Here is a 26,620-nt window from a genome sequence, read left to right as displayed (position 1 = left end):
GAAACATACTACATAAAACATAGACATTCACTTTAGTTTTTACCATGTATATTATGGGCCGTCACAACACTCTGACCCTTTGTATCACTCTCATACATCCACACACACTCTTTTCATTCTGATTCTCCAGAGTTTGCTTTAACTTATATCAACTGAAAACAATACCTCATTTTTCCCAAGTTTCCCTCACAGGGGCTTTATAAGGCCTCACAATCAATCTTGTCGCACACCACTGTACTGCACTGTACTGCACTGTACTGCACTGTACTGCACCGTACTGCACTGTACTGCACTGTACTGCACCGTACTGCACTGTACTGCACCGTACTGCACCATACTGCAGTTACCTTGTTCTCCCCTTTTCCCTTCTTCAAACTGCACGCTCACCCTTTCTCTTCAGCCTGAGTAAAGAATGGGAAAGGGAAGAGAGGGAGAACGAGAGGGAAGAGTTTGAGAATCGCGGGTCCCTCCCACTAAATTGTGGGCCAATGAGTGTAGCTCATTCACAACTCATGCGCTCCTTCTACAATAGGTAAGGAGAGAGAGACCGAGAGAGCAAGAGATGCATACAAGGAGAGAAAGAGAGAGGGAGAGACATATATACAAGGAGAGAAAGACAGTGAAAAGGCAAGGCCAGAGTCAGAGGAGACAGACAAGAGGGAAGAGGAGCTAGATAAAGTTGAGCCAATGGGACTGAAGTAGTGACAGAGAGGTAAATAAACAGAGATGAATAGGTCAGTGTCTTGACAGGACAGATTTACAGTGCGGACAACCTGCAGTGAAGAAAAGGATAGGAAGGGGCATTAGAAGAGCGACGGAGTACTTAGAAGGGAAGAAACTCCTCATTTATCAGCGCTGCATCTTAGAAAAGAGTGAGACAAGTCGGGAAACTCCACAGGTGCAGATGCAGACAGGTGGTCAGCCAGACATGCCTCTTGTGCTTCTGTTTCTCTGTGTGGCCGGAGGAGTCTGGGGGTCCGCCCCCGGAGCGTGGGGGTACGGACGGATCCAGGACAGACAGGGTACAGCGGCAACAATGTGCCCATCTCCGTGCCACTGTGAAGAAGACGGGATCTTTATCATGGTTGACTGCTCAGAGATGGGACTATCATCTGTGCCAGCCAACCTCAGCCCGCTGACCACATACCTGTGAGTAACACATCACTGTTGGAACAACAAAGGACTCTCTGGTTGTTTTATTAAGTTTTTCACCCTGTGTTTCCTTTACCTCACTAATCATCTTCCTCGTGTTTTGAGTCCTAACCTTGATCTTCAATCCTCCTCTCACTCACCTCGGTCTGGTACCCATTTGTTTCAGTGTTGTTTGAAAAATGAATTAATGCTGCCGAGATGTGGCTGGTATTCCATCATTTTGTAAAAATAGAGCAGTGGGCAACAGCTGGCTGGATGTGAAGCACTGGCAAAGCCCACATGCAGATAAAAATGGACAGGCGGGAACATGTGTATGCACGGGAGCGAGAGAGCGTGTGTGCTGGCCACTATGGCAAAATAACTGGACCACTTTCAGTGTCAGGTTTCTGAGCTCCAACTGGAGGCATGCCACGAGAGAGACTGTGTGTTTGTGTGCACACGTGTATGCTGCGCCTTTTGTGTTTGTGCGTACACATGCATGTGTGTGAGCTGCAAGCACTTGACACAAGCATGTTTTTGTGTGCGCGTGAATCAAGAAGGGTTTGAACACAGATGTCCAAACGTGTAAAAGGCTGAGCATTCAGCTTTGCCGCTACTCTGTGTCCCACTGTGTTGCAATAAAAGCACAGTGGCAAAGAAAAGAGCAGAAACATGTGCAGGAAAGGCTCATTTAATTATGTTTTTTCAAACAAATATCTTGATGAAATAACTCCTTTGTGACACTTCATTTCCAAACACCGAAGAACAGTAGCATTTTTTCATTTCATTCGTATACGTTGGCTAGAGCGCACGGCAGATGCTGTAAATACAATGAAAAATGTAATTCCAGCCACTTTAAGGGTAATAAGAAGCTCTAGACATAATATTATGTAAAAGATAGTTTCATACACCACCCTGTCGTGGCTTAAAGCCAGATCTTTAACTGCTTTACTGCGTAAGACCTCAGAGGACAGATTACAGACACTTTGTGATAACTGATACTAAAGTCATAGAAGTCAAATCCAGGAAACAGGGCGTGATAGAGAAGCTCTCACTAGGGGCTCTGCAAGTATTTCGAGAGCAGAGGAGCAGAATTCGGGAGGAGGGGAGAAAGATCAAGAGTTTATGTAGCAAACGACTTTAAGAGAGGTGCATAAAAGAACTCCGCTTGAATGATGCTCGCCTCTTGTGCTGTCATGGGAGCCTGTGATGGCCAAATCTCACTGTGCTCTTTTGAAAGTTAAAACACATTTATGGTGGTGAAATATGGTCTCTTACTGCGTCCAGGAATCGCTCTACCTATGAGAACATCAGGCTTTTGGCCTAACAATGCTTGCATGTCACACAGCTAAGTCAGCACACGTACACACCCAAGGCAGGCTTGATCTTAAAGGGAGCGCGTTGAGCCCCTCAGTCCTCCTCTAGAGCAAAAACAATGATGACATGAGACTCCCTCAGTGGAGATCTGCGCTCATCTTAAGTGCTGCGCCCAAGCCACACACAAACATACAGATCTACACACAAACACACATCATTTCCTACAAACACAAGCTTAATTGTTCATTTCCCCTCGTTCCCTAACGGTGGAACTGCACCAATTAGTGAGTTTGAGGGCTGATTTAGAATAAGATAAATAAACTCAGTGACCAACCGCACACGCCCACACACAGTCAACACATTAGTTGTAGAGGAGAGAGAAGATGGAATGTGGGACGGCAGGAGAGATGCCACAACGAATCAGGAGAGTGCACACGAAATGTTTCCTTCTTCAAACACAAACAAAACAACAAGCTTCTCCCAAACTCAGACACTGCATGAAAACAACTGCAGCCAGCACAGCAGGCTGGAGTTTCTCATTTCATCCTCGAGCATAAAAGGTTACAACAGCGGCGAGCCGGTCCAATCCCCATCAGGATCTGCAGAACTGTCCAGCACGCCCCGCTGCGACGTGTACTCTGGATTAGCCTCCAAGCACATACTGTAGGCTGTGGAGGTCACAGGGATTTGCTTGGGAACAGTCCACATTATAAACCACATCCACACAACTCTGTGAAAGTATATGACATCATTCGGCCATGTCATCGGAGAGCTCTTCAAAGTGAGCCGAAATGCACATGCTAGCGACTTGAGAGGAGAAACCAGGCGATGCATGATTCACTCGATTTTCAAGTGTTTATTTGCACACTTGGACGACCCCACTGCATATAGGCATAAACATAATTAAGTCGTAATCAGGGAAATTTTTCTCTCTTTTTCTGAATCATAACACCGAGGCGACTACAGGTTGACTCTGCAAGAGAATGTTGCCACTGGGAGGCAAAGGTGCTTGGAGCTGCTAGCAGTGGAGTGGGTAGAGATTTATGGCAATAATTGTTTCCGTGGGCAATGCTTGAAATGAGCTGTCATGTGAGATCATTTGAAAGACCTTCTCTTTGATATCGCATTAGGAAGGAAAGGCAGTGCCCCGGGGTGCTTGTCTCTGTGAGTGTGTGTGGATGTGTGTTGAGTGCGAGAACACCGTGTACGGTAGTTTGGAGACCTGTGTGGTTTAAAGTGTAGCAGCAAACAAGTCAAACGCCATAAAGGATGGTGAGTAGTGTGACTACCACAAATCTTAGTTAGGAGCAAGTGAATTAGTTGGCTTTCCACCTATAGACTTATACATAGTTAAAGCAATGTTTTTTAATGCCCTCGTTATCTGTTTAATATGATATCCGGTAATATTTCTATACTCTCTGTTTCTACGGTTGTCAGGTGCGCATGTTTACACGTCTTCCACTTACTTGAACAGTGTGAGCGTAAGTGGAAAAGAGTGTATTTGGGTCTGGGGTTGGACCGGAGTTGAGAAGCATTTAGGTGATGCCTAGTGGTAGCGGTAAGTGCGGTGAACTTCTAACAGTGTTTTGGCTGGGGCCAGGAAACCACAGCTAGCGCATTACCAGACAGAGGAAAACTGAGGAGTGTGTGAGCACGCCTGCATGTGCACACGCGTTTGTGTGTGTGTGTGTGTGTGTGAGTTTGTGTGTGAAGACCACCCAGATTGCAAAGGGGATTTTTTTCTAGCCAGTGGAGGTGAAGCAAGAATCTAAGAATAATGGAGAGATAAAAATATGATTAAAAGGGAACCAATTGGTGCCACAGAAATAAATGTGCATTGGACAGCTTTGAACACTCTGCTTTAGCAGGGGCAAAAAGATAAATAAATAAAAATCACACAGACACATTCTATATATACGCATGCAGGGGACAACATCCTGCCCTGTGTGGTGACCGTGGCAGTAGCAGTCGTGTGCGTGTCATTTAGCCATTATGTTGATGGAATGATTCCTATCGTGAGTGACCGGAGCTCACACTGTAAACATCATGTCTGCAAGAAACAGAGAGAAAACAGAAAATGTATTTGACAGAGAGCAGAAATAAGTGCATAGAAGAAAAAAGAGAACAGTGTGTGTGCGTGCTTGAGTGTGTGCTCGAGTGTGTGTACAAAGAGTGGAGGGTCCTCACAGAGAAGATATCAGCGCCAGCATCAGTGTCCTGGCTCCAGACATCTACGGTAGCACCCTGCCTCAACTACACTCCCCTCCTACCTCATTTAGGCCATTCTCCTGCCCCCCCCCCACCCCCCCCCACCTCACCTATTCATCTACAGAACAGGTGTTGGTCTGCTCACGCAGTGCAAATGTGTGATCCCTGTGCAGTGATTGATTGAAAAAACCTAGCAATGGCTACACCTTCGGGCGGCGGAATAAGAACAGCACAGGGTGTGTACTCAGATGGTGTCACTTCATTGTTTTTCTTCAAGGTGTTAATGTGCATGTCAGTTGGGGAGGAGCTGTTTAGACTACAAGCCAAACAGCTGTCAATGGTGATCAGAGAGTTGTACAGAGGAAGAAATCAACTGCACCATAGTTTCCTTCTTTTCATGCTCTTCATCCTTCATTAACTCCTTTGTCCTCTCCTCAACTCAAACCCTCAAAGTGTTAACTCAGCGCTCTCCTACAGTAGATTCCCTGGAGCTCATGCAACGAACACTGGCTGAAAAAAAGCCACTTCCGATTGCTAAGTGATATTTATGCCAGAAGGGTGAAGGAACTGCACTGGTTTGTGGTTTCCTGAGAACGACCTGGGAGGCTTTTAAACGCTGCTCAGGGACAGACGGTAGGTAGGCAGGTACAGAAAAACAATGGAAACAATGGTAATTCCCTCAGGAACAGCAACCAAAGAAGACACAGAGGCCATAGTGTACTCTACCGCTCCACATCCTGTCCTTTAGAAAAAAGTAGAAAGCAATCATGACACAAGATCTTGAAAGGAACTAGGGTGGAGGAGGCAGAGAGCAGAAAAGCAAAGTGGTTTTTGTAGTTTATGTGTACAAGAGCCTGCACATGATGGGCTTATGGGGACTGAATTAAACTGTTTGGCCCTTGTTGGCCCACTGACTGAATATGTAAATCTGTGTTTTTCGTGTGATGGCAGTGTGACGCAAGTATGACACGGGGCGCTAGGAATGTTCTCCCTGTGATGTGCGGTCGTGGGGTGAAGGCCTGCTTCTGACTGAGAGAATTCAGATTGGCTGCATGGCCCAGATTCCTATTCTTTCCAGCTCAGGGAATCCATGGGAATATTTGTTTGTGTGCATGTGCACGTGTGTGTGTGTGTGTGTGTGTGTGTGTGTGTGTGTGTGTGTTTGCGTGAGCGTCTGTCTGTACTGTATGTGCATGAAACTGTGCAAGTGCACGTGTGTGTGTGTGTGTGTGTGTGTGTGTGTGTGTGTGTTTGCATGAGCGTCTGTCTGTACTGTATGTGCATGAAACTGTGCAAGTGCACGTGTGTGTGTGTGTGTGTGTGTGTGTGTTTGCATGAGCGTCTGTCTGTACTGTATGTGCATGAAACTGTGCAAGTGCACTAGCCCTCTCTTTTCCACTACAGAGAAGGCATTGTCCTGTCCTGGGACGGGGCACGCCGAATGTCACCAACTGTCCAAGTGCATGTCCATGCATATGTGGATCTATGTGTCTGAATGTGGCATATGTGCATTTGATGAGACATTTTGAAACTGTTTATTGCCTAAAAATACAAGAATTTCAAACAGGATTTTATACTTCTGCAAGAAGATGCAGTTACAACAGCTCAGGAAAGGCCCACTTTTTAGATGAGCCTATCACAAACTACAAATGTAATGGCTATTTGAAGAAGCAAAAACTGTGTTTTTCTGATTAAAACATCTAAGATAACCTGATTATGTCCTAGAGTAAAAAATGCTCAGATGGATTGTGCAGAAAGTTGGATTTAATTTTATTTTTTACAGTTTTCTTTTTTAAATTTTAAACCCCCATAAAAAAAGTTTGTAACTTTGTTTTTTTATTTAATAGGAAACTAAAATAATAGATCCTGTGATGAGACATGGGGGAGAATGTTTACATGAGTGATGACAGCAGAGTGTGCATGACATATCTCTCAAAGTCTGTCTGCCTATCTTTGTGATCGTTGGCCAGACCTGCAGAGCAAAGTGGCTCATGTGGGGCTGGCAGTGTGCAGGTGATGACTAGTAAGAGCTAATGATACTTAATGCCCTTTCAAACAACACACACACACATACACACACACACACACACTTGCACGTACTCACAAGACCCTCCACCCACATAGTAAGCAGGTCTGGCCCGGATCTGGTATCAAGCCGGCACTGCTGGTTGACTTCTGGCATGATAAGACGTATGTCAACCAGATATGGGCCAGGCCTGGCAATGATGCCACTGTTCATGCAATGGCATACCACATCTGGCCCGATTGTGGTTTGGGTTATGTGGCCTAGGCCCATAGAAAACAGGACTGGCCCGGATCTGGCATCAAGCTGGCGCTTCTGACTGACCGGTGTAATGGCAGAGTGTATGTCAACCAGATGTGTGCCAGGTCTGGCAATGACACCACTATTTATGTGATGGCATGCCACATCTGGCCCAATTAAGGTTTGGTGTATGTGGCCTGGGCCCATAGAAAACAGGTCTTCCCTGGATCTGGCATCAAGCTAGCACTGCTGACAGACTGGTGTCATGGCAGGGTGTATGTCAACCAGATGTGGGCCAGGTCTGGCAATGATGGCAGTATTTATGTTTTTATTTTCCTATTTTAGTTAGAAGACCCAAATGCCATGTTGTGATACTATACTGCTGTGGTAGCCAACGTTTCAAATGCAGATTTGACATGTTTGTGAGTGCACACTTTATCCAAAACCTAGTGACGGTTTACTCATCATTACCAGCGGGTGGCTGTAGCTCAGGAGGTAGAGCAGGTCACCTATTGATTGGAAGGTTAGTGGTTCGATCCCTGGCTCCTCCAGTTTGCCAGTCTGTGTATGAATGTAGTTAGGAAGCACTTGGTGTAGAGAAAGTGTGTGATTGGGTGAATGCGGCATGTTGGATAGAGCACTTTGAGTAATCCGGGAGAGAAGAAAAGCGCTATATAAGAATCAGTCCATTCACAATCTGAACAGTTTCGTCATGTTACTTTGGCACTATTATGTTCCGGCACATGTTATTACATGGCTTGATTAAGCTGACATCTAGGGCCAGCACAGGGCCAGCAGTGTGCTTGAAACTGGTCCGTGGCTGCACACAACTTACACATGGCCCACATACCGTAAAGAATGACGGCCCTTTGGTGGCCCAGATCAGGTTGGCCAGAGGTGGCCCACATGTGGGCCAGCACAGGACCACCAGTGTGTTTGCAACTGGCCCATGTGTGAGCCATCTCTAGCAAACCAGATCTGTGCCACCAAAGAGCCGTCATTCTTTGCGGTATGTGGGCCATGTGTAAGCACATTGTGTGGGCCAGATCGGGGCCATAACAATTCTGCTATGTGGGCATTGCACACAAGGAAACACACAGGCAGCAATAGTGGCGCACACGCACATACTCACTTAATGATGGTTAATGCATCAAAGAATCTCACAGAGCAGAGATGTCACTACAGTGCTAGTTGGGATAAGGTTGAATGGTAGACTGGAGTATTAACTAAAGGGAACAAAGCAGCTTTTACAGACACATGTAAATGTGCGCACACACACACAGACGCTCACAAACACAAATACAGTAGCATAGCCAAAGGGGGATATTGCACAAGAATGTACAAGAAATTAAAGCAGGGATGTAGAAAACAGAAGTTTGAGAGATTAATGATGGGGGGGGATAAAGAACGACGAAATCTTTTCTCAGGACGTCTAATATTTGAGGGTTAGTTTGACTGATCTGAATGCAGAAACAGCAGTGAGCTCAGCAGGATTGCATAATTATTGGTAAGACTACATCATTATTCTTCCTAAGCCTGGACTTCACAGGTGAATTTTCCATCTGCTGTGAAGAGGGGAGGGGGGAATTCTGTCAGGCTTACTCAAGTCTCGATTACATATCTGAGAAGGAGCAAAAGAGGAAATCTGGACTTTTTACATGAATGGCAAGACGCCAAACTAAATCTCTTTAAACCAACAGCAGCCACATGTCTTCAGCAGTGTGGGGTAAGATTTCATCACGCGCTGATCTAAGTTGAGTTCTAGATGTTATCCGTGGGTACTCTTTAATATATGGAGCAGATGACCTGATCGTGGATCTGTGAGCGCTTTTTGGGCCAGCAGTGGATTTGAGCAGCCTTCTAACTAGATCCAGTGTCCTCCTGTTTCTGCCATTCAACCAAATGAAGTCATAATAGAGCCTGACACTAATACTCATCGGGTTTCATTTACTGTTGTGTCCACTGCTGCGAATCTGCCTTGAATCAGAATGCAGAAGGGGGGGAGGACACCTCTGTAAGAGATACCCATTCAGGAAGCGATAAAATTTGCTACCCTTTTCCACACGTTTACTATTTTTTTAAAGAGTTCATTGGCATGCTATTAACTTTTAATGCTGCAAAAACTCATAGCTTTGATTAAAAAAAGTACATCATGTGACAAACACGCATGAAAACTAGACAAAATATACATGTCAAAACAACACATTAGTGGAGTGGGGGGGGGGGGGGGGGCTGTGAATGCCTTCCTGCCTTCCAAAGCTTTGGCCTACACAACAGCTGCCTGTCATTCCTGTCCACATGTTGGAGGCAGTTGTATGTTGTGTAGCGCCGACTGTTCCAACACTTCCTGTTCCATTACTGAAGTGCTTGACCTTACACCCCCCCCCCCCCGCCCCCAATCTCATGACAGGGTGTGTGTGTGTGTGAGGGCAGGCAGCGCACATGAAGTGTGTATGCGCACGTGTTTATGTGCGTGTGCAGTATACCAGGGGTTGAATGAAGTCCCAGAGGGCACGAGTATGTTTCCCATGACATGGCCTCAGACTAAACAGCTACTCTCTCCACCCAGACATCCGCCTGTCATTCTCCTCTTAACCGCAGCAAGCAGAAAAGAGCACAACACACTGAAGCATCTCCCTTTTCTGTTTCATTATCTCCTCTTTTCTCTTCATCCCTCCTTCTCTGTTTCTCTGCACTTTTGTTGCAGAGTCCTCCCCATGGCCCTCCTCATCCAGGTGAAAAACTTCTCCTCGCCCTCTTGCTCTTTGTCCCCCGTGAATGAGAGAATAAGAGAGGGAAAGATAAAAAGAGAGTGCCTTCGGACACAAAGGGCAGTGTACCCCTCCCAGGAAGTCTGGGAGAGAGGGAGAAAAAACACATCTTTAGAGAAAGGAGGAGGGGAGGACAGCATTGTGCCCTCCTTCCTGACTCTTGGGTGTGTGTGTGTGGTGTGTGTGTGTGTGTGTGTGTGTGTGTGTGTGTGTGTGTATGTGTGTGTGTGTGTGTGTGTGTGCAACCTCATGTGTGACCGGGAGAGAAACTGAATGCCAAAGCAGTCAGTCTATTCAGACAGAAAAAAAGCAAACACACTTAGACCTCACCCTTGCATACAATACACACATGCACACACACTCACACACTAATGCACACAACTATTTAGACCCTCTTTAAGGCGGCGCCCAAGCACTGACTACCAGTTGCATTGTGTGGAATAAAAGATCCTCTTTCATCGTGCCTTAACTGTTTCAAAGAACTAAGCGGAGAGGATCAGACTGAATCTAACTGAAGACATTACAGTTCTAATCGCTGTGAAAGACAGCCAAGGTGTGGCTCAAGCAGCCCTAATGCACAACTCCTGCCCTCAGGGCAGAACTCTAGGTTGTTGATTTCCACTAAGGTTCTGTTACTCTAATGTTCCTCACATATAAGCCACCTTCAAAGGTGCAGCGCTTACTGCCATTATTGGCTGTTTGTTTGCTAAGAACTTCCACCTGAGCGAGGGAGATTGGGATTGGCAGGGAGGCAAAAAAGAAAGAGAGACAGACTAGAAAAGGAAGCGAGAGCGAAACAAACACCACAGAGTGTAAGTTGGTAAAATGTATTTATAAAGCACGGTTCACAGATAAAAATCACAAAGTGCTTCACAATAAAACAAGAGGCAAAACTATATGAAAACAACGTAAAACAATCAAATACAACGTAAAACAAGAAACTAATTAAAAGCTTGACTTCAGCCGCTTTTTAAGAGTCGGTGGACTCTGTAAAGTGCAAAGAGATTTACACAACCTTGGTGCCACTGCCTGAATAACCTGATCCCCACGAGTTTTGAACTGAGCACATGGGACCAGTAGCGACCTCTGACCTGAAGAACCAAGAGCTCAGGAAGAAGAATGAGGTTTCAGCAGGTCAGCGATATCCTGGGGAACTTTACCATGTAGGGTCATAAAAGTTAAAAATACATTTTAAAGTGAAACCTAAAATTTCCTGGCAACCATTGAAGAGAAGGCAAAACTGGAGTGAAATGCGATCTTCTGTTGCTGCAGCCTGAAGGCGATCCAAAGCTGCTTTGTTGTAACAAGTAAAAAGACTGTTACAATGATTCAAACGGGAAGAGATGAAAGCACAAATAATGATGGTGTGGCTCTGATTAAACTGATTTTTTGGGAGGTGAAAGATCTCTCAATATTTTGTATGCAATTGTAAGGTTTAGTAGCAGCAGCATACCACAAGTCTTTTCATACAGGTTTCCCTTTCTTTTTTTTGTTTGAGGTTGGGGCGGGGGGAGCTATGGCCTCAATGTGAAATGCATCATATCATATCACCCCCCTGCTTACGCTCTCTTTCTCTCACTGACACATTTTAGCAATGTTTCCAGAAACAGGCACCTGACTACTGATCATATCTGCCCTGGTCTCAGGGTATATTCAGTCACCAGGGTGGTCCATCACCCTCCTCACAAAAACAGCAACAACAAAAAACCCACACCTGGAGTATGTGTGAGTGCCTGTGGCTGTAGCGTGGGTGTCTATGTTCCTAAAAATAAACAACGGCATTTTCATATGATGTGGCGAGTTGTTTTGCTGCGCTAAATCACCAGCTTTTTGTCAGAAATGCATCCAGTTTGAAATTGGTTACAGTGGGGCTAGGGGCACATTCACACCCCCCCACACACGCCGCCTTTGATCACAGAGCCGATAACATACTTCAGTAGTTCTGTTGACGGGGAAGTGGAAATATGATAAATCACATTATTCTAGCTACAGGACAGTGTAACCTCATGCTCGAGTTGAAATCTGAAACAGCGATGGGGAGAGAAAGAGCGAGTGTGAGGGATAGAGCAGCATAAGAGAGAAAGAGAGAGTGAGGGAGGGACTGAAAAGGCCACGGCCGATGAATGGAAATGTACCCCTGCTTCTTCATGCTTCCGTTCCTCCCTTAAGACATGCGACTTGCCATGGTTACTCTATCAATCACTGCACAAAGCAGTCAGATAGTGCTTTACCTTTCTTCCGATGCCAATTCCTCCTCCCTTACAGTCACACACAGACGAGCCTACACGTACACACATCAGTCGGAGAACATTGTGTGTCTGCAAACTGCGGAACGATGGAGAAATAGAAATGGAAAATGTATCCGTTTCTTTTCCCTTCTCAGTTCCACACGTTACCGTGCTTAAACACGCAAAAATGCACACATCTGTGCACATGAAGATCCACGTCTGTTCCGTTCCCACCCCGGGGGAAGACAGGAAGAGCTCACAGGCTTTGTCAGAGAAAAAGGAGATAAAAAGAAATGTTATGGGTGTGTTTGCGGATGAGCGCCGGATGAGCGCGCGTCTCCGCGCGTCCGCTTTCCTGCATGCGTCCCAGCGCCGCTGAGGAATCTTTAGTTCGTCAGTCAGCAACAGGAGTTCTAAGGAAAGGCAATGGCCTGTGCGCCTCTGTCAGCTGAAAGATGTGTTTTCCTGCGAGCAATATCAGGCTGTTTCTCTGACGCCGTGATGGCCAAGATAGGGCAGAACGTTTCCCTGCTGAATACTCACATGAAAAATGAAGAAAAGAAACCTCCACGCTATCCCCCCCAACACACACACACACTCACAGCAATCCCTTTCCAGGTCCCAGCAGAGTCCATGTATGATGTGGTGAAAGTGCAACCAGGGCCTGCACCCACCACATGTGCAGGCTGAATGGGAAACAATAGGGGTGTGAAAATGAGCGACAGACATCTCACCACACACACCGCAGCCACCTATAAATGGAAATAATATTGTCCTGCGCACATAGATACTGATACACAGACTTCTCCCTCTCTTTCACAGAGCACACACACGCACACACACACATTAGAGATGCCAGTAAAACGGGGACAGTTCTAATTGTGAAACTCCCACAGCCTGCAAAATCTTCTGAGCGCTGTCTTTCTCATTACTTTTGCGGCCGTTTACTTGCGCTGAAAATATCTGCACGTCACAGCGCCAGCCGACACAATGCACATGTGGTAGTCATCAATCATAATTATCATGGTTTAAAAAAGCCACAGCTGTTATTTGATTTTAAAAACAAGCCATAGCACAGTGCCTTCCAACGATACGTCAAGTTGTCAGCGGAGGCCTTGGCCTGCACTGCAGAAACGTCTCTCTCTCGCTCTTTCTCCGGCTTCCCAAACGAGCTTGTTGGAGAGCGCAGGCGAGCCGAGCTGCATTCAACCTTTTCCCCATGACTCACCGGTGTGTGTGTCTTTATTTTTAAACATTTTCTCTCTCCGTTGCTGTGTGTTTATTCTGTCTGAGCGAGGCCGCTGTTATGGACTTCACACAACGTTTGTTTATGGCTTCTTTAATCAGGACCAGATAACGGAGAGTTGTCTCCATCTGTGGGCGCATCCCCAGAAGCTGGGTGTGTATGTCTGCGTGTTGCTCCCCTTTAACAATCCCTCCACAGTGTCCCAATAAATATTCTCCCTCTGCAGAAAATTAGCGCCCAGAAGATGAATCGGATTAAAGTGTGCACGTGTCTTGTTCACGCGCCCCCTCCCCTGCGCTTCCTGTGTCATACGTGATGTCACCCAGTCTTGATTACTGCGTTACTGCTTGCTTGCTGCGTCATCTCCATGGCAACTTTGTTGTCACTTATATTGACCTCAGACTCTAATCAAGCAGTAATGTATTATAGTTGTATTTATTTCAGAATTATTGAGCAGATACTGTGCCAAAGATGGAAACTGTTGGCTTTTCTGAAATACCCTGAAAAGCTAAAGTCTGACATTGAAATTTGGCATATTTGGAAAACACTGATAGGAAAATGAACTTTTAAAAATGTTTCCTGACAAAACGATCAACAGTTTAGCTGTAGACCAGTGGAAACGATCTTTTATTGTGTCAAGCTAAACATCACCTATATGCCACGTCTCTGAGGTATGGATCTCTCACTTCTCCTTATCACTCAGATTCTCAGTCACTCTTTTAGTGGCGTATCTCAACTCTGAGTCCCCTTCTTTGCGCAGCAGCCACGCACAAACAAAAACACAAGACTAACAAAAGCATATGTTCATGACGGGAAATGAACATGACTGAAAAGTTTGAGTGAGGGAGCAAAAGTTGTCTCAAAATTCTTGCATGTCTTTTGCACAACGGTCAGCCTGTCGGTGCAAAATTCCTTCATTTTCAACATCTTTGAAGTTTTTTTGCGTAGTGGATATTTAGAACTCCTTCTCTGCAACATTTTAATGACTCTTACACCTAAGCTTTGACTAAACTATTCTCTAACCCTTCTTTTCTTGGTTTGTATTTTTTTGGGTGGGTTTGCTGTCGGGCTTAGGATTACTAACCTTTTCACAAACCTTCTTCCAGTTCACTTTTCAAGAACTGTTTATATGACTTATAGCTAAATCAGTGATTGAAAGTTGGTTGATCCCTAAGGAAGAGCACAGCTACTCTAAGCCACAAGATTTGTAAGACCATCATCTCGCTCATCATCACAGTTGGTATGATCTGTCTTGGTCTACTGATAACACTGTGATCAAGGAGCCCAGGACTGGATTACAGACAACCTGTGTTATATTAAAACCTCACTGGCACTCACACACTGTGTTTACTGTATGCAGTAATTTGTTTGCTCATTTCTTTAGTCTGTTATTTGTTATTCTGACTTTTTTAATAAAAATTGAAGATTGAATAAGTGATCCAATAAACATGAAATGGCACCATATTTACCCCGTCCCTCCTACCACGGAGGTTATGTGACGGGTTTAGTTTGTCAGTCTGTTTATCAACAGGATTACTCAAAATGTTACGGACGGATTTGCATTTGGCTCAGCTCGTAATGATCAACTTTTGGAGTTGATCTGAAGTCTAAATCTGGATCCAGGACATGTTTGGAAGGCTAATATACTACTAAGAAACAAGAGTTCATCTTTATATCCATCTTTACAAATAGATAAGAAAAAATCTGGAAACATAGTGACATAGTGTGTCATATATATACATATTTGTGATATAGTTCTGGATCCGTGATGGGGGAAATTCTCACTCTTGCTGGAGGTATGCAGCCTTGGACTAGCCTTGTATTTACAGGTGCCCGGTTTTCATTATAAGCAAACACAGTTTAGATTACACAAACATGAATAAATATCACATTCCTCTGTAAACATTTGACAAACCATTATTGAATGTTTTCATACCCGCTTTAGCTTGAAGTCTCCTTCTTATCCTCCTTTATAGGCCGAGTGCTACCTTAGGCTATTACTTTGAGCTGTCAGTATGCATTACCAAGCATACCAAACAAGCAGTAAAACAACAACACAGGCCTTGCTCATTATTTTATAAGCATGAAAGACAAGTAACTACTAAGAGTAGGTCAGTAACATCAATGCAACAGTGAAACCAAAATATCGAAATCCCTACAGAATGTCACACTGGAAGGTCCTTGAATAACACCTTGAACACCTCTCTCTGCTGTCAGACCCCCCAAGAGTTTACATTCGTGCCTTTATTATACTTTCTTAGGAAAATATTAATTGTCAGCAGATGCTGTAGAAAAGGCTCTGCAATGATCTGACCTGTTTCATGGCACCCTGCTAACGTTGCAAGCTCATCGCTTGGTAAGAACACACCCCCTCATTACACGTGACACATGGAGCTTATGCTGTGTGTTATCCTTGACGGTGTACCAGATTTTTGTTAAACTGAATTTGACTCGTCTGCTAATTATGACAGGCTACTCAAATACCCACATTTTTTGAACCAAGCACAGTTTTTTTCCATATCTCCCTGAAGTTGGATATAGATCACGCCTGAGGACAGATCTGTCCAGCCCCCTGTCAGCTTGGCTGACTTGACAAACAAACAGGCAGTGTGTCAAAACTCCCAACTGCAAAGGGCTTCTGAGAACAGAGTTTACACTCGCTAGCCTGGTGGTCTGGCTTTATGAGCAATGTTAGTGTCATACACACACAGAGACACGCAAATTCAAGTCTCACTCCTGAAGGCTCATGCAAGACCCCAAGGGCTGTGAAAGCAAAGCAGAGGTGATGTAAAACCTTCTTGCTTTCCCCGTGCTAATCAAAGAGATGACCTTACATGACCGAGTTAAAAGGTTATATATGTTTTCTACCAGAGGCTGACACATAGGCTGTCCCCGAGTGTTAAAAAAAGATGTGAAAAAGTGTGTGTGTTTAATGTGTGTGTGTGTGTGCACGCACGAGTCTGAGCATCCTTCACCTCTCCCTCTTTCACCACAACGCAGCTGCGTCAACACTCACCCCTCAACACACCCTCTCACGTCAGAGTGTGTGTCAAAGAATCAAAGAAATGGAGTGTGCCTGTGTTAAAGCAATGAACAAAGGGGGAAGGAGGTGGTCTCAGGAGAAACCTGAGGAAGAAGAAAGAAGCCAAAAGACTGAGAACGGGAAGGAGAACGAGATAGATAGGAAGGGGGGACCGAGGGGTCAGATCTGAGAGAAAGCAGAGTGAGACATCTGGAAAAGAGAAAGAGTCACTGGGACGAGGAGGAAATTACAGCTGCCCAACAATGATTCATTGGGGAAAATTCTCCTCTGCATCTCCCTCTCCTCCCTTCAGTTCTCCAACCTCTCTACCTAACCCTGTAACCTCTCTCTGTGTACTACTCCCTGCTCGCGAGGATGGATTTCCATATGAAAAAGGCATCCGAAACATTTATAATTTTACGTCTCTGAGCGTTTTCAAAGAACATTAAAAAGGCACGCATTGACTGACTCTTTGATTTTCCCCGTTTCTCTCTCTCTCTAGGGATCTGAGCATGAACAACATCAGCGAGATCCAGCCCAGGGCCTTCCACCGACTGCACCTGCTATCAGAACTGTGAGTGCACAATCATTCAACTCACGCTCACTTAATGAACCTGCACTGTCACAACTCGTGCATGACGAGAACCAGTAATTCCTTGAACTGCTGATACCCACAGACGCCAGAGATGAGGTTGATGATTCTGGCCCGCCTCTGATCTCCCCTACCAAGAAAGTGCCTGAAGCAATATGCTAGTATATCCTGGGATGGCTGCACAAAAGGGAGAGCTGAGGCGAACCTGATATTCACTCAGAGATCAAATATATGGTCTTTAAAGCGCAGGTTCTGTGCTCGGCATCCAAGCCTCTGCTTTCTTGCCCTCCTTGAATTCGGTTCAGCTGGACAGATCAGCAGAAACAGTTCGCTCGTAGACAAGTGTCCTCGCCAAGATAAACACACACGATGGGAGACTTTTAGGATAGCCCTGGGACAACAAATAATGCAAATAGAATTAAGTATGGATTCATTGGAATATCTTTCACATACGTCTCTTGGCTGGTAATAAATACAGCTTTATTTGATCAAATGAAACTAAACAAACAATATGTTAGACTATAAGAAGTCTAAATGTTTTCGACTACCATAGCATATGCTACAGAGGAAATCTGGCCGGCGCTTTCAAGGTAAAAAAGAAGTAGTATTGGTTTCAGTCTCACAGGGCTGTTAAAAGAATACAAGGCGCAGCAAGTTTGCAAAACTTTTTTGAACACGTTCTCAGTCAACCTCGCCGATATCGGATCTGACTACTCCAACCACCCAGCAGAATTCCGTCTCCGTTTGACAAAAGCTGCCTACAGACTTGCCCTCAGGGCGTGAATGTGCGTAAGAGTGTAGTGTGTTTGAGTTCGAGGGGGCTTATGCTTGTATGTCAGCGTTCACGTGATTATTTCACCTCTGAATCCTGCAAACTTTGTGTGTGCGCATGTGTGTGTCTTCATCGGGTGTTTGGACAGTCTGCTGTTTTCTTTGCTAATTTGCGCAGCTGCAGCCTGTGAGGCATGAGCTAACGATGATGAAAGCAACAAGGTTAGCCGGGCGGCCGCTACATTTCCTTTGAGTTGCCGTCCAACTGTGTCCGAAGAGCAGAACGAAGGGAAATTATGTGGCACTTTAAAAGCCGGAATATCGAATCGACCACTTTGATTTATTGCAGCTTATTGCATTGCTGATCTGAACTTTTGCGGTTGTAAAACGTTACAGGTCAGATATTGCTGTTGGCGTAATAACGAAAACCACGCAGTTCAGGGTGGTGCTGAGCACTGAAGCTGACATTTGCCTGCATCGGGTGGGGGGAAATGGCAGGGGTGGGGGTTGAAGCGGGGCCTTGGACACAGCTCCATCTGTAGTGTTTGTCCAGGAACAACCATCCCAGTGTTTTACAGGCCCATTGATCTTGCTTCGTCTGCATAGCTATCAAGTTCTGACACTTTATGGAGACTTTTTGTTGCTTTGTAATTCTTCCAAGGAGTATGTTCCTTCCCTGAAGCCAATTTTTTTTCCAGCCCTGTGACCATTTCAGGAGATGTTCTGAGACGATCGTGACATTTCAAGGGCAGGAAAAGTGCTTTTTAAAAATATTCATCTCTGCCTGAAATGGTTTAAAGAGACAAAGCGATAACAGGTTGTGCTACACTTAGAAAGCTCAGAAAAACAAATCAACGCTCTCAACACAAACATGATTGGTTTGAGAGAGACAGCTTTTGATGTGGGTCTCGAGAACTGTTTGGTAGCAGGGAGAGGCAAGAGGCAGGCGTGTTGTGACTGGCAGAGTGATAAATTGTTTGATGTTGGGCTCTGCTTCGCCGCCCGCCCTCCCTTACTCCGTCTCCCTCCCACTGAATTCATTTTCACAGTCCCCCCCATCTTCACTTCACTGCAGGCCGTGTAGTCTCTGCCTTTGACATTTTTTCTGCTCTCACGTCACATTTTCACAAACTAAAACAAATTTGCTGATGGCAAGAGTTTCAACATTTATCCTGTGCTACGCTACAGGAAGGTGAGGGTACAGATTATCTCTATTTGAACACAAACTGTGTCATCCCACCTCTTATCTCTTTGCTCAGTTCTCACCTCTGTAGCTTCAAAGTGAATAACAGCTAATCCCTTTGAACCTAAAACGAGGTGATCAAATTAACTCACAAAGGTAGCTAATCTTACTGGGCTAACCCTTCCTTTGATTCACTGCACCATTAATATTGATAATAAGATGTGAGCACAACCATCCCTCCCTCCAGCCCTTTCCCTGCCTGTAAGTCCTTATTTCTATTGATCTCAGATCCCTCTTATTAAGCCTTCATTCAGCACTTTGATCAGTGAATTTGGGTCTTAATTTAAACACAAAAACATGCACACAACTGTCAGCTGGCTTGATGTTCCAGGTGCAGCACCCAGCCAAGACTATCTAATATAGACCAATTCAAACTTTTCCTCTTAGTGTTGCCAGAATGGTTCATGTGCTGCCCACAAACAACCACATTCAAAGGCTGACGCTCCACGTGTCTGCATTTTACTCCCTCAATTTCAGAGGTTAATGGCAGGTTAAGTGGTTGACCTCGATGTCAAGTCAAAGGTCATGTGCTCACATTTCTTTTGACGGGCCAAGGTTGTAAAACATGCGCGTACTAAGCACTTACATAAAACACCCACGCACAATTCGCCCTCTCGCTGATAAGACCCGTTTATCTCCTCTGTCTCCCCTTTCATCATCAACTCCTATCACCTACCCTGGTCCTGCTACCACTATGACTATCACTACCCGAGATAGTGTGCCAAAATATGATGCCGTCTTTGTTCCCGAGGTCTTTAATCTGTCGTCTTGTTTATTATTTTGAGGCAATAGAACGAGATGATACATAGAACAATCAGCGGTGGATGTGCTTCAGCGAATCCCTCTCTGATCGGCCCAAATAGGAGGGTGGTCTCACCTCTGTTACCAGCAACACCCGTCTCCACTGCGCCGGCTACACTGGCTTCTGCTATGTTACCTATGAATCATTTTATAGTTGAGGTGGAATTTTTATCTGTGCAGCACAGAGGCCAAGAGCAATTGTAACAATCCTCAAATCAAATTAAAAGAACGAAAGAAGAAAGAAGAAACAGTTGGAGCCGCGGTTTGACATGAGCAAGGCGCCTTTCATTAGACGGAGATTGATGTGGAACGACTAGGAGGCAAAGTGTGGAACATTCACTCAAACGTACGATCATTTACACACACATAAATACACACTCTGATTTAATGGAAACAGTTGGTCAGCAGCTACTGCCGATGTTCTGCTGATGTCTATCAGGAACGTCTGAGCATTTCTTTCCCTTTTCAGCATCCATCCTCGCCATCGACGTAATTATTCATTTGATAAATGACGTCGGCAAGAAAAACACGATTCTGCTTTATTGCTGTGTTGGCTACAGTTGAATAGAGAATGGCTGCACTGGCAGTGGGACGTGCACAAAATACCCTAACTACAGTGTTTGTTTTCTAAAATGTAGAATCGCTGGCATCCGTCATCGTCCACATTGAAAAATCACTTATTTCTCTTGCTGCTGCATCAAAGCCTTTCAATGCATACATATATAATTAAGTATACTATATATTAAAGACTAGCCAAAACAAGGCACTGAAGGCGTTTTTATTTCAGAAACTTAAATGCATCTCTGGAAATCGACCTAAAAATATCCCTGTTGACCAGATTGTGCATCTGCGGAAACTCAGAATGGTATTTATTGTCCCTGGAGAGACATTAAAATTCAATCAAGGGGAAACTGAACCAGTTTTTCTTGAAATTACGGATAAATATTGGGAGTGTCATTGAGTTGAATGCTCAAAGAAATAACTGTCTGTCATACGTCTGTCATTTTTGGGAAATCTATATTGAGATTTCATACGGCACTGTTTATGTCTATGTGAATAAGTTTTGACTGTGGTTTGACTAAATGGCACCACAATAGCTTGGATAGTGATCGGCTCGCTTTGTGTTCTAGCGAGCCGATGTGTGTGTTTCTGTTGATAAATACGAGATCTGTAAAAGTTATAAACTGAGCCGAGTGTGAGATTTGGCAGGCGTGGGTGGAGCTGTGTGGTTTGCCACTGCACAGTAATACAACACAGACATGTTGACATGAGCGTCAGATGTCAGAGGGAGTTTGACGGGAGCCCTCGACCATTTACCATCTGGATGCTAGTGACTTGGGAAGGCAGACAGCACACTCTATCAATAATTTAGCATCCTGGCACTGTTGGTACAGCTTTTCCAGAAGCAGGCTGCTTAGCATTAAGCTGAAATGTCAGGCAAACATCACCTGTAGAGCAATTGTGTGAGGTGGAGGAGGGCTCCAATGAGTAACATATAACGTCTTGTGTGTGTGTTTAATAAAAGTGGGTGGTCTTGAGTTGTGAAGCCCAAATCTGTGTTTAAACTGCGCTTCCAGCTTGTGACCTTGAGAGTTATTCTGCTGGACTGAATGTTATTTATTTGGACATCTTATACACACACTCACAAATGACCATTAGGTGCTGTGTTTGATAAACAAACTGATTGGATTGCTTGTGTGAATGCGTGTGGTTTCTCTCCCCGCTGTCCTCGAGGCCCCTTTAGAATAGGCCGATTTACCCTCAAGGACATGGAAATTAGCGCACGCAATGTCTCGCTGCACACATGTGTTTGTGCGCACACATATAGTATACACCTTACTATACAAACACGCACATAAACACACTCACATCCACACATATACTTATGCGGTGCACTTGTTGACCCAGTCTCATTCAATTCAGTCTTTACTCACTCATCGGCGCTCCCAGAATTGGTTAAGGTTTCAGGGTGTGCCTCGGGCCAATAGCAACCACACTGAAGGGAATAGAAAATTCTTATTTGCATACTGCCCCAACAATAACCCCAAAGCAGTCTGGGATGAAGTCACATCACAGCCTCATCCAAAAAGTATCGAATAAAATACGTAAATGAACGTAAAGAAAGCTCTTCTCTTGAGACTTGTAACTTTTTTTGTGTCTATGATTGTATTTCGATTTTTCACTTTTATAATTTTGCTTGTTTCTCTTTTAGGCGTATCTCAGGGAATCAGCTGAGGTATATCTCAGGCCTCGCCTTCCAAGGTCTACACAACCTGAAAGTTCTGTAAGTAACTTCCTCCACCCTCTCACCTATACCACAGCCCTGGTTTAATCCCCATGCCTAAACCGCCACTGTGGGTTTATCCCACTCTATCCTTTGAAAGGGAACTTGCCCTACCTCGAATGAAACACACAAGCCATGCATCATTAACTGCAGTTAAATTTTATGAGATTGGGGGAGACATGCACTGCTTGCAGCACCTTTATTTCTAAACAAGCACTGTTTCACTTGCGAGGACACACACACACACACACACACACACACACACACACACACACACACACACACACACACACACACACACACACACACACACACATACCCTTACAGGTGTATTGCAGGGACCTCCCAGTCACACCACCCACTGAGATTACAGAAAGTGACAAATAATTGACCAAGGACTCCATTCAAAGCTGTTCTCTTAACACCACACTTCTCAAACTGTGTTCATGGCCACCAACTGTTAGAGCTGCTGCAAAGTATTAAATCATAAAAAAAGTGCAAAGCAGCCACAAAACTCAGAGCACCTTTTGACTTGTGAGCGCAGGATCTAATGAGTTGCAGCCATATTTCTAGTTAGCGCAGGACAAGGATTTTAAGGAGATTTTCATGAGCTTTGCCAACCCCCTCAACTCCTTTTGGACCTTGGCTGAGAAAAGTCAGAGCGGCAGTTCCACAGAATATAAACTCAGCTAGCAAACTTGTGGTTTGTAATTTGAGGGAATCTAGAGAATTACCAGGCACACCAGTTGATCTTCTTTCACCTTGTGCCGTGAAACTCACCGAAACAGAACGAGCCAACCGCAATGAACGATAGTGGGAAATACACTGTGTCATATACACTCGACACTACAACGCAAAAGGAAAACTTTGGAGGATCTCTTTGACCTCACGGTAACTGAACTATCCATTTAATTTCTTAACATAACGGTGAAGGTCTCCCTGTGTTAGACATGAAAATACTGCTGACCTTGTCTAGGTTAACCACAAGATCCCTGCTGACTCTCACAGGCACACCACACTCGCAGAGGTTGAACAGGAATCCTCCCCATTGGGAAATTCTTTGAAACAGGAAAATATATAAAAACAGAAAAGTTATATAAATAAATGTGAAAACTATGCTATTACATGCGCTATGCTCCATCCTTCATTTACAGCTAAATAAATAAACACATGCGCAAGGAAATGTTTTAATTGTACTTCATATCATACTGGCGGGGGGGGGAAAACAAAGAAGCATTTCTCAACAGTGGAAATATGATATACGATTCCTATCACACAAGACACGAAGCATTCACAGAGACAGACTACCGTGGCACATTGACCCCCTGGGTCTATGTGACACACCGGAGGCTTTATGAGCCTGTTTAAGTGGACTTGTCACAATAAAACTGAAGAAATAGTGTGAGATAGATAGAAAAAGCAAGGGAGGGTGAGTAAAGAGAGAGGTCTATTGTTTGCTTCCCACTTCCTCCCCATTTTTGCTCCAATCTTTTGAGAATGACATCAGCAGCCCACCCAGGGAGGCTCTTTCTCTTTTGCTCTACCCTTCATTCTCTGCTTCTCTTCAAGCTTTCACTGGCCCTTTCCTTCTTGTGTCAGATTTCCCTCACTATGAAATTTTTGTCCTGCCCGTTGCACTCTCGCTCTCGCATGTGCACACACATCCAGTACGAAAACTTCATGAAGTATAGACATGATACATATAGCTGTGTAATGTGTGTGTGCCTTGTAGGATGCTACAGAACAACCAGCTGGAGAGACTTCCTGATGATGCTCCTTGGGACCTACCCAACCTCCTGTCCTTGTGAGTCTCCGTCTTATACACATTGCACTCATCTTCTCATCCAGCAGTGAATGAAACACTGGCCACCTACGCATTTCACTAATAACCACAATGCAGGTATAGGAGCACTGCTGACAAATGACAGACCATATCCAAATGGTGGCTGCAATAGTTGTGCGCTCAGTGCTGCTGTGCTGCTTAATGGAAGAAGTCACAGCCTGATTGTGTCAGTGCAGTGCATGGTAGCATCTGGAAGCCATGAGGGAAACAGCAGACACTGCAGGCCAGCGAGAGCATCTCCAATGAGCTGTGAAACAACCCCATTTTCCATCAGTTCCCCCTCTCTTCCTCCTCTACTCCTACTCCCCTGTTCTTCTCCCACCACCCACACTGCTATCCCCCTGGCTAATGAGAGTGTTTGGTGACCTAATTGTCTAATCTGCAGGGTCAGTGTATGTGTGTGTCAGTGTGCATGCGTGTGTGTGCATGTGTGGACCACCTCATCTGCAATTGCTCACCGGTACCCCACTCTTCGAACATTGCCCTCCACGTCTCCACTTTCCAAATTATTAATTCCTTGCAAATATCCATAAAGCCTTTTCCTTCATCGCAAAGACACACACACACACACACACACACACACACACACACACACACACACACACACACACACACACCAAAATTGCTGGGGTTGTAACACAGGAGGGGCGTGCATGTCTAACTCCTCTACCACCTACAACGTTTCCCCTGTCTGGTATTAAGCAGGCCTGCACCCCTTCAGTACAGTCACCCAGCCAGCACACACACACACACACACACACACACACACACACACACACACACACACACACACACACACACACACACACACACTTTGTTCTGGCAGACACATCAGTGCAGACTGCTCTTGTCTGAATTAACAAATTGCTGTCATGATGATGTCTGCGTGTCTTTGCGTACGAGCGTGTGGTCTTCACAGATCTTTTTCTTTTAGCGGATAGAAATTGTCACAAGTAATGAAAAACACACATGCACACACACTCGTGCGCACACACACACAGAGTACACAAACAGAGCCAGTGTATAGAGACGCACCTTGTCATTACAGTAATGATAAGCTGAGCACAGAAAGATTACTGGAAAGGCTTTGGAGAGTGAAGCTTGTCGGCGCCTCTCACTGACATAAAACACACCAGGTAAAAAGAAAGAGTCACATGGATTCAAATTGGTATGAATGTATTAAAGGAGGCTTTCATCCAAAATAAATCATGACTTAATCTCAAACAGTGATTCTGTTCTCAGCAGCGAGATTGATTCAAGAAATTTGCCTCTTGGAGCAGGATAATTACAGCACAGTGTGAGTGCTGTTGCTTGTGCCATCATAAGCAGACAGATGTGTTTTGGGTCCTTACCAAAGGGTTAAGTAGTGTAGCCTTATCAACACTCATGAGTTTCACAGGCAGATTTAGATCAGTGTAACCAGGTTTAGGGAAAATGGACTACATGGCAGTAAAACAGCCCCCCCCCCCCTTCACCAAAGATCCTGGTTGTATAAAATTTTGTCCACCTCCAGAATTGAACAAACAGAAGCAGTAACCCAGAGCTCCAGGATCATTTAAAGGATTTTTCTCTTTCTGCCTCTGCTTCTTACTCTGGTAATCATACGTCAGACTTTGATGTGATGGACAGGAAATGTCTGCTTTATTAGCCTTTGTGGAACATTCCTGGTTCTGTCTGGACCTTCACCAGACCTGGCAGGTCCACTCGAAAAGGAGGAATTATTATTTTACCCCGGAGAACAACCCAGAGAAAGCAGAAAGACCTTCTGTAGCTTTCATCCTGTGATTTGGTTCAGGGACAAACAATGTCCACAGTTGCAGGATACGGGGTGCACAAGGGCAAATGTTTAGCGCTGCAAAAAGAAAAAAAGAAATGTGTGCTGAAAACACATTCAGAAGTATTTACATATATGGTGCTAGGTGCCTCTGTGTGTGTGAGCATCTGCCAGTGTATGCAGTTGCTCTCCTGATGGAAACTTCCCCCAGGCAGACAAGCCCAGAGTTCAGAGTTCAAGTTCAGATTTCACTTTGAAGATGCTTTTTGTTTGGTAAAACCTCCGAGGGGGCGAGGAGAACTGGAGCGCAGGAATCAAAGAACCTCGGCAGAAGATTGATAAGGAGGGGATGTTTGAAAGATGAACAAGAATTAAGGACTGAGATGCAAAAGGGATTCAAAGCAGCTGGGGAGTGCGTCAATGAAGATATAAGAAACAAAACGAGAGTGTGAGAGAGGCCGGAGGGAGGGAAATGAATGAGTGAGTGTGACGGGCCAAAGAAAGAAGAATAGCAGGAGGAAGTGGTCTCTCTTGTCAACTCCGCCCTGAGGGGATCATTCATCATGATCGGCAGAGTGAGTGTGTGTGTGTGTGTGTGTAAATGTACACGGACGGCGTGTCCACACTCATGGCCTGTGGGTTCAGAGCACAGAGGGGAACAAAGGTTTGTTAGGTTTTTTTTTATAGTTGAAAAGATGAAAGTGCACATGTGGCAGTGTGTGAGTGTGTGTGTGTGTGTTTGCTGTCACTTCATTGGCTGTAAGAAGTCGCATTAGCGTTTGATTGGTGGAAATTTCAGAGACTAAACTGGGAAAAAGTAAAAAAGCTGAGAATGCTTCCTTCTGTCTTCTACCTTTTCCAGACACTCAGCGAGTGTCACAACAAAAAGAGCACAAATATAAAAGACTCACCACAATCATTTCCACATTTTTGCAACTGTCATTTTCTCATCTTACATTTCACACATGTCTGTGCTGGCGAAGCTTCTCGTGGCGTATTTAGCATGGGAATAAATCATAATGAGAAACTTCTAAGAAGCTGCAGTAAAGATGAAAGAAGCAGAATAAAGGACGTGTAATTCTCATAATAACCTTCCTGTAAGCCAAACCGTTTCAGTGCCGTGACA

General features: G+C 44.8%; 2 protein-coding genes and 1 long non-coding RNA gene across 3 annotated transcripts in view; 1 reads left to right on the top strand and 2 right to left on the bottom strand.

Annotated features, from left to right (window-relative positions):
• Positions 1-267, bottom strand: part of LOC308407212 (uncharacterized protein) — a 30,166-nt gene extending 29,899 nt beyond the window's left edge. Inside the window, exon 1 of the mRNA XM_080898747.1 lies at positions 1-267. This exon is cut by the window's left edge and continues 320 nt beyond it. The gene's annotated coding sequence lies outside the window, so the exon portion shown is untranslated.
• A 116-nt stretch (positions 268-383) lies between these two features.
• Positions 384-26,620, top strand: part of lgr6 (leucine-rich repeat containing G protein-coupled receptor 6) — a 38,079-nt gene continuing 11,842 nt past the window's right edge. Inside the window, exons 1-4 of the mRNA XM_080897796.1 lie at positions 384-1,149; positions 16,689-16,760; positions 21,806-21,877; positions 23,610-23,681. Of these exons, the coding sequence (XP_080753922.1) occupies positions 905-1,149; positions 16,689-16,760; positions 21,806-21,877; positions 23,610-23,681 (461 nt within the window). The 5' untranslated portion in view covers positions 384-904. The remainder of the gene's footprint in view (positions 1,150-16,688; positions 16,761-21,805; positions 21,878-23,609; positions 23,682-26,620) is intronic.
• LOC308406661 overlaps positions 1,164-26,620 on the bottom strand; it is a 34,307-nt gene continuing 8,850 nt past the window's right edge. Inside the window, exon 3 of the long non-coding RNA XR_013973576.1 lies at positions 1,164-4,498. This is a non-coding gene — a long non-coding RNA (uncharacterized lncRNA). The remainder of the gene's footprint in view (positions 4,499-26,620) is intronic.

Source organism: Rhamphochromis sp. 'chilingali' (genome assembly GCF_963969265.1).
Source record: "Rhamphochromis sp. 'chilingali' genome assembly, chromosome: 12".
Lineage (NCBI taxonomy): Eukaryota > Metazoa > Chordata > Actinopteri > Cichliformes > Cichlidae > Rhamphochromis > Rhamphochromis sp. 'chilingali'.
Note: the sequence above shows the minus strand (reverse complement) of the source record. Positions and strands in the feature narration are given on the sequence as shown.